General features: G+C 41.2%; 1 protein-coding gene across 1 annotated transcript; it reads left to right on the forward strand.

The window, feature by feature from the left end:
* The first annotated feature begins 4 nt into the window (after positions 1-4).
* TSTD1 (thiosulfate sulfurtransferase like domain containing 1) lies at positions 5-1,737 on the forward strand. The gene is made up of 4 exons (XM_037825555.1): positions 5-372; positions 605-727; positions 1,276-1,438; positions 1,528-1,737. Exons 1-4 carry the CDS (start codon positions 297-299, stop codon positions 1,577-1,579), a joined length of 414 nt encoding a protein of 137 aa, XP_037681483.1. The 5' UTR covers positions 5-296; the 3' UTR covers positions 1,580-1,737.
* The last annotated feature ends 10,562 nt before the right edge of the window (positions 1,738-12,299 follow it).

The raw sequence follows: 12,299 nt of genomic DNA on the forward strand, positions 1-12,299 counted from the left end.
TACAGCTGTCTCCTGTTTTTCCTGCATTTGTGGGTCCATGGGTAGCAGGGAGGGGGCACACTGCTCTTGACCAGTAAGGGCAGGACCTTGTTTAGAGAGGGGTGCTGCTTTTGTGCTCATTACCTTGAACCTCGGCCCCTGGGCCAGACGAGTGTGGCGTTTTCGGCCCACGCTGGGCGATCCTGAGGATCCTTCCGGAGATTGTTGGCAGCATCGCGAACAGGTGCTGCGGAGGCGGGGCCAGAGGCGGGGCCTTCGCTTCCGTTTCCGGTCTCGGTTCCGGGAGGGCTGTGGAGATGCTGCCGGCGCCGAGGGAGAGGGCTAAGTCTGCGTTCCTGCGACTTGCAATCGTGGTGTGCACCATGGCCCGAGGTACCGGTGGGGGAGACCTGGCACGTCGTTCGGTCCTGAATATGGCTCCAGGAGCGCGTGGACACCCCCCCCCCCGGTGGAGGTGTATGTTATGGGGCGAGCGAAGGGGCGTGGCCGAGGATGTCCTCACGCCCCCCACTTCCACCTGCACGGAGCGCTGCCGGGTGAGGGGGCCGTGCGGCAGCCGTGCCTTGTCCCTCTCCGCTGAAGGCTTTCGTGACCCCTTTCTCAGCATCTACGGTCTCGCTTCCTGAACTGCGTTCGCTTCTAGCCTCGGGCCGGGCCCGGCTCATCGACGTGCGATCTCGGGAGGAGGCGGCAGCTGGGACCATCCCAGGGGCAGTCAACATCCCGGGTATGGGATTAAGAGGGAACGCCCGGTGGTGGAGTAGAGACACTCAATGAAGGCGTTAGCTAGTGGCACCTCACGTAGGATGGCATTGGGAGAATACTGGTTACGGGGATCTTGCATTCCATTAAGCCACCCCTAAGCTTCCCTAGAGAAGGGCTGATTGGAGGCGGATTCTGGCAGCATAACTGGCCTGTCCAGTTTTGAAAGGAAAACAGGCGGTGAAGGGAGGGGCAGACCAGCTTCTCTCTAAGCTTGAGCTCTCTGAGGCTGGGTGACTGAAGTGTTCGCTCCTCCTCCTTGCAACTCGGGAAGTGGCTCACATTCAAAGGTTGTTTGGCTGACTTCCTGTGCTGGTAGGCTCTATCTTGTCCTTGAAGTTGGGGAACAGGGTGGGAGTGGGAACCATGTGTTGATGGGCTTCTCTTTGTATTTTCAAGCCCCCCTGGAGAGTTGTTTGACCTCTTGGGCCCAGCTCTTCCTGGCCAAACCCCTGAACCTGAGATTGCCAAGATGCTGGCTTTCTTTTCTATCCTCTTGACTCCTCCTCCCAGTGTCTGAGTTGGCAAGTGCCCTGCAGATGGAACCAGCTGCTTTCCAGGCTTTGTACTCAGCTGAGAAGCCAAAGCTGGAAGATGAGAACCTCGTTTTCTTCTGTCAGATGGGCAAGCGGGGCTTCCAGGCTATGCAGTTGGCCCGGGGCCTTGGATACACTGGGTATGGGGAAGGTGTGGATTGCTAGCTGGGCAGTGATTGGGGTCTTCCTCCTAGGTCTGTCCTTCCCTCACCCCTCTTTGTCTCTACAGGGCTCGCAACTATGCTGGGGCCTATAGAGAATGGTTCGAGAAGGAGGGTTAATTTGAAGGTGGCTTACTGATTGCCCCTCATCCTCCCTTGACTCTTCCCGAATGACACTCCCTGGCCACCTTAACTAGGAGCTGACTTGCTTGCTGGGTGGGCAACTCCTTGTCATGCTGTGCACACAAAAACATCAAATAAAGAACATTTAATCAAAATCTTGGAAGCACTTAATTTGCCTAGTGGACTGAAAACATTTCTAATCATAGACCTCAATGCAGCCCTGGGTCCTTTCTCCTTTAATGTTCATCTATTCCCCAGCCTCTCCGTCCTCAAATACATATCAGCAGTTTTCTGAGAGACTACAAGTCTCCTTCCAGAACAGTTGTTTTCAGCTTAGGATGCACATCAGAAACACCTGGGTAGCTAAAAACAAACAAACAAACAAAAAAAAGAGATTAGGCATCCCTCCAGATTTGGAATTTGAGAAGGTGGCCTGGGACGTAGTTGTTTTCTAAGTGCCTCAGGTGATTTTAATATACACTTAGGAGGGAGAACATGTACTCTAGGCCTGAGGTCAGCAAACTATGACCCCTTTGGTCTGGCTGCCATATCCATTCTTTTAGGTATTGTCTATAGCTGCTTTCATGCTAAAACTGCAGAGTTGTGATAGACACTGTATGTCCTGCAAAGTTTAAAATATTTATATTTAGACCTTTACAGATAAAGTTTGCAGACCCTTGCTCTAGGCTCTCATCTCCTCAGCTCCAACCTCACTGTCCTCAAACTCTGTCATTGGGTTGAGGAAATGAGACGAGAATTCAAGGCTGTTGGGTGAGGGAATGGAGGGTACCCTCCATCCCTACAGATGTGTCACACAGATTACAGGTGGGAGGACCTGTTCCAGTTTACTAATGCTTCCATTATGCAAAACACCAGAAATGGATTGGCTTTTATAAAGGGGGTTTATTCAGCTACAGATTTAAGTCCTAAGGCCATAAAAATATCCAAATTAAGGTATCAACAAGGTGTTACCTTCACTGAAAGATGGTCAATGGTGTCTGGAAAACCTCTGTTAGCTGGAAAGGCACGTGGCTGGCATTGCTGATCCCAGGTTGTATTCTACCTCCTCTCTCAGCTCCTGTGTGTTCTTGGTTCTTTCTCCCAGCATGTTTCTGTCTAAGTGCTTGGGGGTCCTGTCTTAGCATAGCCCGGGGCAAACTCTGGGCTTCATATCTTAGTAAAACGTCCTTCTGTCTGCAGCTCCAGGTATCTCTAAGCATCAGCATCAGCGAAAGTCAGCAAGTAAACATCCAGGCCTGTGTGGCTCTTTTTAAAGGACTCCAGTAAACTAATCAAGATCCATCCTGAATGGGCAGGGCTGAATGTCCATGGATACATTCAATCAAGAGGTCACACCCTAAACAAAAAGATTAATCAATCTGCCACCACAAGATTGCATTAAAGAATATGGCTTTTTCTGGGGGACATAATATATACAGACCGGCACAGGACCCCTTTCAGTTTCACCAAAACAGGTCCAGTTTTTATCAACAGTGTTCTCTGATCCCACACTGAGCTCAAAAGAATTTAATTGGTTAAAAAAAAATGAAACCAGTAAATACTTATGGAAACAAAATTCAACACTACAAAATGGGTATCTAATTTTCCTGTAGCATGTTGCCTAGTTTGATGCATATCCTTCCAGACCTTTTTGATATTCAGTGTTAGAATTTTAACTTTTTAAGTTTAGTTTTTAAAGTTTTTTTTTTTTTTTCTTTACCCATGGAAGAGAAGGCTGGGTCAGAGAGAGACTCAATTTTCTGATTTTGAAAGTTTTTGAAGAAACTTCTTCAGACATTTCCTGCATTCCTTGCCTTTCTCTCACCTCATTTTCCTCTTTCCTTCTCCCTTCTGGACTGAACCCAGCCCTCCTACATGTTGTACCTGACAATCCACACTCCACACTATAAAATCTTCCGTTCATCTGGGCATCCAGCTTCTCTTTCACAGAGCCATCCTCCTCTCTCCCAAGGCTAATCAAAATACATTACTGTCTGAGCTTAGCTGGACATAGTTGGGTCTGGAGATAAAGTTGAAATATGTGAAAGAGTTTAGCCCAGGGTCCAGCAAATAGTAGGTGTTAGTACCCTTTCCCCAAATATCCAAATCTCTTTGGTTCTCAGACTGGTTGGGAGGTTTTTCCTGGGGTCTAATTTCTTTCTTTCTTTGAGTCTTAACTGTTCTATGCTTTTTTAAAAAAAAATATTATTATTGAGGCATAATCTATCTTCAATAAAATGCACAGTTGTTTAGTGTTTAGTACATTGATTTTTGACAATTTTACACTCCTTTGTAACCACCACCACCACAAGATATAGAACACTGTAATCCCCAGGATTTTTTCTTAAGTCCCCTCCCAGTCAATTCTGTCCCTCCTCTCTTTCTAGGCAAGTACTGTCTATCTTCTTTTATCAAAAATGAGATTTCTAGCCCCCTTCCTGGTTTGCCCCTTCCTTGCTTGCTTTCTTCAGTTTTACAGCTGAGCAGGGTTAGAAAAAAATCCTGGAAGTAAACTGACCTGGTCCCTTACATGACCATGCCTCTGGCTTGATCATTGTGAAGAGAACATTCTTCTTTCTCCCTCATTAACCATTTGGTTCATAACCCTGATGGGCTGTTCCACCCTATTACCTTACCCTTTAAGGTTTCTTTCTGTTTCCTCATAGCTAACCAGCTATATGCACTTCCTCACCAATGTGACATACCTACATCTGCCTTTCTTTTCATTCTAAATTAGACACCCCCCCTCCCAACATACTTTCTCTACCCCAGGTTTGTGTTTATGTATAGCTGTCTCATCATTTCTACTACACTGCATTTTTATTGTTAATTTGTTTGTCTTTCCCAATTGATTGTGAACGCCTCAAAATTGTCTTTCATTTTCTTACCTCCAGAGCCTGGATTATGGGTTCTCACTAGACTCCCAACCTTTCAGAATCTTCTAATAGAAACATTCAATGGAATGTTTATGAAACAATGGAATGTTTATTGAACATTTATGAAACACTACTGCCTGCCCAATCTCAAAATAACATTTTTATCTTATCAGACAGAGTTGATAATTTACAACTGATCCTTGTTGCCTAGGAGTTCAAGCACATGTCTCAGCCTGGTCCTTGGAGCAATCTGTAGCATAGATCTGGCGTCACCCTGCCTTTCCAAACTAATCTTCCAGCATCTGCTCCCATCAGGCTGGTTTCCTTAGTGTCCTAAGTAGACCCTGCTCCTTCCAGACCCTGCCCTTTACTGACTATTTTCCCTGTTTGGGAAGTGTCCAGTCTCCTTTGTACCAATCTGAATTTCACAAGAATTAGAAGAATGTATTTGGCAGGAGACTAGCAGTCTTCATCATTAATCTGAAGGAGAAGGGAGAAAAATAACCAGATAAAATTATATAACTGAATTATATGGAGGACAGAAGACACAAGAGAACAGAGGACAAGATACACCCCTCTCTTGTAGCACTTACCACACTGAATTATAACTTGCTATGCTCTCCCTCTCTAGACTGAGCTCTTCAAGTGTAGGGGCTGTTTATTTCATTTTTGTATGGCTAACAAATAAACCAGAACCTTGTGTATAGGAGGTACTCAGTAGATGTTGAATTTTTATTGAGGGTTTAGTAAGTCCCTGTGGGGTGGAAAGGGAATGTGAGGGGAAGAAAGCTAGGAATAATACTACTCATGCGTGTTCTGTGGAAAGAGCAAAGGCTATGAGTCAGAGTTGTGACTTGCAGTTCTGGCTTAGTGCAAGTTACTTTTAATTATTCTGACATTCACTTTCCTAATCTGTAAAATGGGGTTTAAAAGGCTTATCTACTTGGATTGTTGTGAGAGTTTAACGGGATAACATAGATTAGGTATCTGTCATACAGAAGGTATGGATTTAGAGATGTATATACAAGTATAAATAGTAAACATAAAGTAAATACAAAGTATAGACATTGAAACTTGATGGAAGGGAACTTGTGACTGGCAATGGAAAAATATGTCCTATTTAAAAGAAAATATATTTAATAGAAGAGTCAGATTTCATAAGTTTGTAGCTCAATGAATTTTTACAAAGTGAACACACGGGTTTAAACATCACTCTGATCAGAAAACATACTTTGTTTGGTTTGAATCCTTTAAAATGTGTTGAGACTTGTTTTCTGGCCAAGTATATGGTCAAGTTTTGTAAATGTTCCATGAACACATTAAAAGAGGGCATATTCTTTACTTCAAACTACCAGTCAATTCTATCCCTCCCCTCTTTCTAGGCAACTGTTATTTATCTTCTGTCACCATAAATGAGATTTCTAGCCCCCTTCCTGGCCTGCCGAACTATATTGTTTGCTTTCTTCAGTTTTATAGCTGAGCAGGGTTTTTAGGTGCAGTGTTCTATATATTTCAGTTAGGTTTGGTTTAATTATGTTGTTCAAATCTATATTTCTATTGATATTTTTGTTCTATCAGCTACTTAGATGTGTTTAAATCTCACAATGATTTGGATTTGTATATTTCTCTTTCTAGTTCTGTTAGTTTTACTTTAAATGTATTAGAGGCTATGTTTTTAGATATATACGAATTTAGAATTGTTATATCTTCTTCTGATGGATTCTTTTCTCACTATGTCCCTCTTTATCTCTGGTGATACTTCTTGCCCTAAAATCTATTTTGTCTGATATCAGTAAAACTACACAAGCTTTATTTTGATTAGTGTTTGCATGGGAGTAATATTAACCAAAGGAGAAAACACTAAGCACACTTAGACACAAGAAGTGGAGAGCAAATTTTTAAAGTTCAAAGAAAATACAGGTTGAGTTCATGGACGAAGACTCTAAAAAGAAAATGAGTCAAGAAGGTTGAGAGTCCTGAGAAACCAGACCCAACAGCATTTCCCAATGGGAAATCCTTCCAGCTCATTTATTCTAGTAGTGTTCCCATTCCTAATCATATTCCTCATCCTATCAAGTCCTCCAATTAACTGATCTTACCAATTCTTTGCTATCTATTATCCTCCTCATGCTCTCTTTTCCCTCCTAATCCAGTTTAGATTCCATGGTTCATCATTGTCATCATTCTTTTGCATATCTAAGAATGAACTTATCACGGAAGTCTAAGACCTATATGAAGAAAATGTTGAAACACAATGAAAAGATTTAAAAAGATTCTTTTATAGGAAGACTCAACTTCATAAATGTGTCAACTTACTAAAAAAAACAAGAATAGCCAGGAAGTTTCCAAAAAGAGCACCAGTTAGCCCTGCCAACTATTAAAATATATCATAAATTGTTAGTAATTAAAACAATGTGAATGGTTAGATAGTCAGGTCCCATACCTCACATCTTTCACCAAGATAAATTTCAGATGGATCATGGAGTTAAAGTAAATATAGAAATTATAAAGAATTCTTTCCTGAAAGCGAGGAAGATATTTCTAAATATGACTCAAAATTTAGAAGCCATAAAAGAAAAGTCTGACAAATGAAACTATAAACAAGCAAAAGCCTGCTGCAAAAACAAGCAAACAAAAAGGCCAACATAAACCAAGTCAAACGACAAACAGTAAATAGGGGGAAATATTCAACTTAGAGCATACACAAAGGGCTAATTGCTTGAATATATAAAAAGACCCTACAAATGGATAAGAAAAAGACAATTATCCACCCCCATTCCCACTCCCAAATGAGCAAAGAATATAAAGAGACAGTTAATAAAATACAAATGGCTCTTAAGCCTATGGAAATGTTCAACTCACTCATAATAAGAGATGTAAATTAACAAACTGAGGCATGAATTTTCATTTACCAGATTGGCAAAAATTCAAATGTTTAATAACACCCTCTTTGAGACAGGCATGCCAGTAGATCATCCAAATGTAACTTGGTACAACCCCTGTGGAGGGCAATTTGGCAATATTAATCAAAATAACAACTACCCAGCATTCACATTTCTGGAGATTTTTCCTACAAATAAGCTTATATCTGTGTGAAATGATATATTTATGTGTTTATTCATTGTACTATTTATATTAGCAAAGGACTGGAAATAATCCAAATATCCATAAAGTAAAACTGGCTGGGGTGGTTTGAAGCTGTATGTACTCTAGAAAAACATTTTCTTAAATTTGATCCATTCTTGTGGGTGTGAACCCATTGTAAGTAGGACATTTTAATGAGGCTACTTCAGTTAAGGTGTGACCCACCTCAATCAGAATGGGTCTTAATCCTATTACTGGAGTCCTTTATAAGAGAATGAAATTCAGACACACACAGAGAGAAAGCCACAGGAAGCAAGAAGCTGAAATGGAACCCAGAAGAGAAGGAAGAGAACAGGAGATGCTGCCATGTGCTTTGCCCCAGGAGACACTACCAAGTGCCTTGCCATATGACGGAGGAACCAAGGATCACTGGCAGCCAGCCCCAGAATGCCACAGTCCTCAAGGAGAAAGCATTGCCTTGATGATTCCTTGATTTGGGTATTTTCCCAGTCTTAAAACCATGAGCAAATAAATTCCCATTGTTTAAGCTGAACCGTTTAACAGTATTTGCTTCAACAGCCTGAGAAATTAAAACACTGGCTAAATAAACAACATTAGAAGTATACAATAGAATATTGTGCAGCTGTAAAAAAGAATAAGGACACTCTCAGTGTACTCATGCGGAAGATTTCCAAGACATGTTGTTAGTTGAAAAATTGTAGTATACCTTCCTTTTGTGTTAAAAACAAACAAACAAACAAAATGAAGGTAATAAGGATATATATTTATAATTGCTCATATTTGCAAAAAGAAACTCTGGAAGGAGATAGCGAGAATTAATAAAAAGTTACTCCTTTGCAAATCTCTTTAGCATCCTTGCTGCTCTCTCCCTTTATCATTTGCTTAGGAAAAGCCCAACCATGATTAAACCAGCCAATCACCTACTCTATTCCTGCAGTTGAACAGCTGGAGTAAAACCTTACACCAATTTAACTAATTTCTCTATTTGTGTACAGAATATCCAGTAGGCACTTAACACTGTCAACCAGTCCTAATACACTTCCCTAGTGTGTTCAGGTTCTGCTTTATAAACAACCATTTCCACTTCTCCCCACTCATCAAATCTCCTGAATTTCCTTTTCCTTCTGCACTCTCACCTGATAACCTTACCTTGTCGTCTATTGAGAAAACAGAAGAACTCTGATGGAATTTCCATTATTTTCTGACCAACAAATCTACCAACTCACCTGCATCTGTAACATATACTTCCCTCTTGTTAAGGTGGATAGGTCGTTGCTCCCTTTTAATGCTCTGGATCCTGTTCCCTCTTTGTTTCTCAAGGATTTGGTCCTACAACTATCCTCTCTTTCTCATATATCATTAATTTCTTCCTCTCTACTGGATCATTGACATTTGCATAGAAGTATTTCCATCTAAACAAAATACCGCCTCTGCCTTCATCTAACATCCCCTCCAGCTGCTGCCTCATTTCTCTGCTCCCCTGTCTCAGCAGAATCTGTATTGAACTGTCTTTAGTCACAGTCTTCTTTCTATATGCCACCACTCCATTCAAACGTCTATCAAGGTGAACTGTGAATTACACACATGGCCCAGTCATTGGATGTAGGCAATCCTGGAAAGGGGATGTAACCTTGGACTATTTATCTCTCTTCAGAGTCCTTTATTCCTGAAGGGTGGTATGAGTAGTGCACCACAGCACACAATAAAATATAAGTATGTTTGTATTTTCACAAAATCTCTTCTTCCAAAAAGGCTAAAAGAATTAAATATATATATATATATATCAGAACTAAGGGAAAATTGCATAGCATAATCAGATAAAGTCAAGAGTTAGTACACTGGAACATGTGAATTTTTTGGACTTGGACTGCAAATTTGGATTTGGTCTTCCTAGAGACCAAAGCAAAAATGAAAAATGGGATTTGTTACAAATTTCATGGTATCCATAAGACAAAAAATATGCCAGAAGCACAGACATCTCTCAGGAGGAACATCTGAGAATGTCAATACCCAGAATGCTATTAACGTACCATGCCAACTTGGAGAGAGATCACTTCAGGATTCTGTTTTCAACTCTGTCCTTGTTCGATGTTTTTCTTAACTAATTGGATAAGGTCATAGCGTTGTTTTGAAACTTGCATATAACACAAATTCAGACTACATTTGTTAGACTGAAATAGGAATGATTATGGTAGCTATCATTCCTGTGCTTAAAATGTGCCAGGCCTTGTGCTAAATATATTATATGCATTATATAATTTAATCCTTATGCTACCATAAGGCAAATGGTATCAATATCATCATAACGATCTCTGGATGCAGAAAGTTTTAGAGAGACATGAGTTGGCTGAAAACAGACAGCTAGAAATTGGGGAACTGGATTTGAACTGAGATCTGTCTATCTCATGGAGAGATGGCTTCTCCAGTACTTGGGTTCAGTTCTTGGTGCAGTAACAAAGGATTGTCTATAGAGATGGACTCATTTGAGGAAGGGTTGTGAAACCCTGTCATATGAAGACTATTTCAAGGTTCTAAGGAAGTTTAGTTTGGAGTATAATAAGTATATTAAAATATTTGAAGGTAGGGTTGCCACTGGGAAACAATAACCAGTCATTTTGTGTAACTCCAGAGAGCAATGGCTGAAAGTTACAAGGAGGCAGATGCCAGCGTGAAGAAAGGATATTTTAACAATTAGGAGTTGTATAAAAACAGAATGGTCTGCCTTGAGAATTTTTAGAAGAGTTAAGCAGAAGATTTAAAAACTGTCTTCCTCTGTGGGGTGAGGTTGATCTAAATGACCTCTAAAATGACCTTTCTCCCTAAGAACTATGATCAGTCTTAGAATTCCTTTATGCCTCTGCTCAAGTTTCACTGTCTTGAAGTTTTCTCTAACAATCACCACCCACAGTGATTGTTCCCTTCTCTGAGCTCTTCCCTACCCTGCTTTTCTCTCTCTGTGCCAGTCTGAATGTGTTATGTCCCCCTAAATGCCATTATCTTTGATGTAATCTTGTGTGGGCAGACCTATCAGTGTTAATTAGATTGTAATTCTTTGAGTGTTTCCATGGAGATGCACCCCACCCATCTGTGGGTGATGACTCTGATTGGATAATTTCCATGGAGGTGTTGGCCCGCCCATTCAGGGTGGGTCTAAATTAAATCACTGGAGCACTATATAAGATCAGACAGAAGGAGCAAGCTGCTACAGCCAAGAGGGACACTTTGAAGAACGCACAGGAGATGCAGATGAGAGAGAGTCTGAAGATGGCTGCTGAAAGCAGACTCTTGCTCTGGAGAAGCTAAGAGAGGACAAATACCCCAAGTGCAACTAAGAGTGACATTTTTGAGGAACTGCAGCCTAGAGAGGAACATCCTGGAAGAAAGTCATTTTGAAATCAGAACTTTGGAGCAGACGCCAGCCATGTGCCTTCCCAGCTAACAGAGGTTTTCTGGACACCATTGGCCATCTTCCAGTGAAGGTACCTGATTGCTGATGTGTTACCTTGGGCACTTATGGCCTTAAGACTGTAACTGTGTAACCAAATAAACCCCTTTTATAAAAGCCAATCCATCTCTGGTGTTTTGCCTTCCGGCAGCATTAGCAAACTAGAACACTCTCCTACTTAACTTTATGTATATACTGTTTCTTCTAGACTTTAAATTCCTTTGAGGGTAAAGAACAGGGCTTTGCACCTGTTCTTTATTAATACAAAGTTTCTCTTTTGGTTACATATTGTCTTGTTTCCTGCATTAGTATTGGAAATAGATTGCAGACAACTTGAAGTCAGGAATTTTAGTTTATAATTATTAGTAATCCACTACAGCACCCAGTAGGTGCTTGGTAAACATCACTTTGGATTGGGTGAAACCAGAAGCAGACCTTTGTCCCAAGACATGTGGACAAAGGAAAGAGCAAAGATGTAAGAGGCAAAGGATTTAAAAAATGCCATTCTTTTGGGTACAAGTGTGTTTTCTTTCACTCCTTGCAGTGAGATGTGTTCGCTGTGTGCAAAGTATGTAGTGTGTACTAAGTATAATGTGGATATCCTTAGTACAGTTGAAATTAAATCACTGTATAGAATAGAAACTAGAAATAGTAAAGAGGTTGAGCATGAGTTTCAGTGAAAAAAATATCTTAACAGAAAGCTTGAATTTCAACATTTTTTATAGAAGGGGCATTTAGTCAGCCCCCAACTATTAGTCGCAGTGAGAAGATAAATAATTCTGAAATATATCGGGCTTTGCTGACAGATCAAACATGTGTCAAGGACCTATTCACAGTCATCCACAGAGATGTTTATAGAGCGTCTGTAGGTTAGTATCTATTATTTGGGTGTATTTTTGTACATCTGTTTAAGGTTCTTCTGGACATAATGTAATTCTGCTTTTCCACTTTTGAGTTGAGTGTTCCGCTCCCTTCCCTTCCCTTTTCTTTTCCTTTTCCTTTTCTATTCCTCTCCACAGCAGCCCCACTCTCAAAGCCTTTGAATGCTGTGGGTAAGGACGGCGGAGGGACGCGGTTTGGGGGTGGTGCTAAGGCATCTCCCACTTTTCTCCTGGTCCTCTCCTCTTATTAATGTGCTTTTCACTTGCCAAGGGACAAGACCAAGGTTTCTGTAGCACCCAGCAGTTTACATTAAAACAAAAGACAAACTCAACCCTGTTTTGCAGCGGTTCCATTGAAGGATTTCCTTCCCTATCTCCTCTTTGGAGGTATTCCTCAGAAGTCCTCCAGC

The sequence above is a fragment of the Choloepus didactylus genome, chromosome 2, assembly GCF_015220235.1.
Source record: "Choloepus didactylus isolate mChoDid1 chromosome 2, mChoDid1.pri, whole genome shotgun sequence".
Lineage (NCBI taxonomy): Eukaryota > Metazoa > Chordata > Mammalia > Pilosa > Megalonychidae > Choloepus > Choloepus didactylus.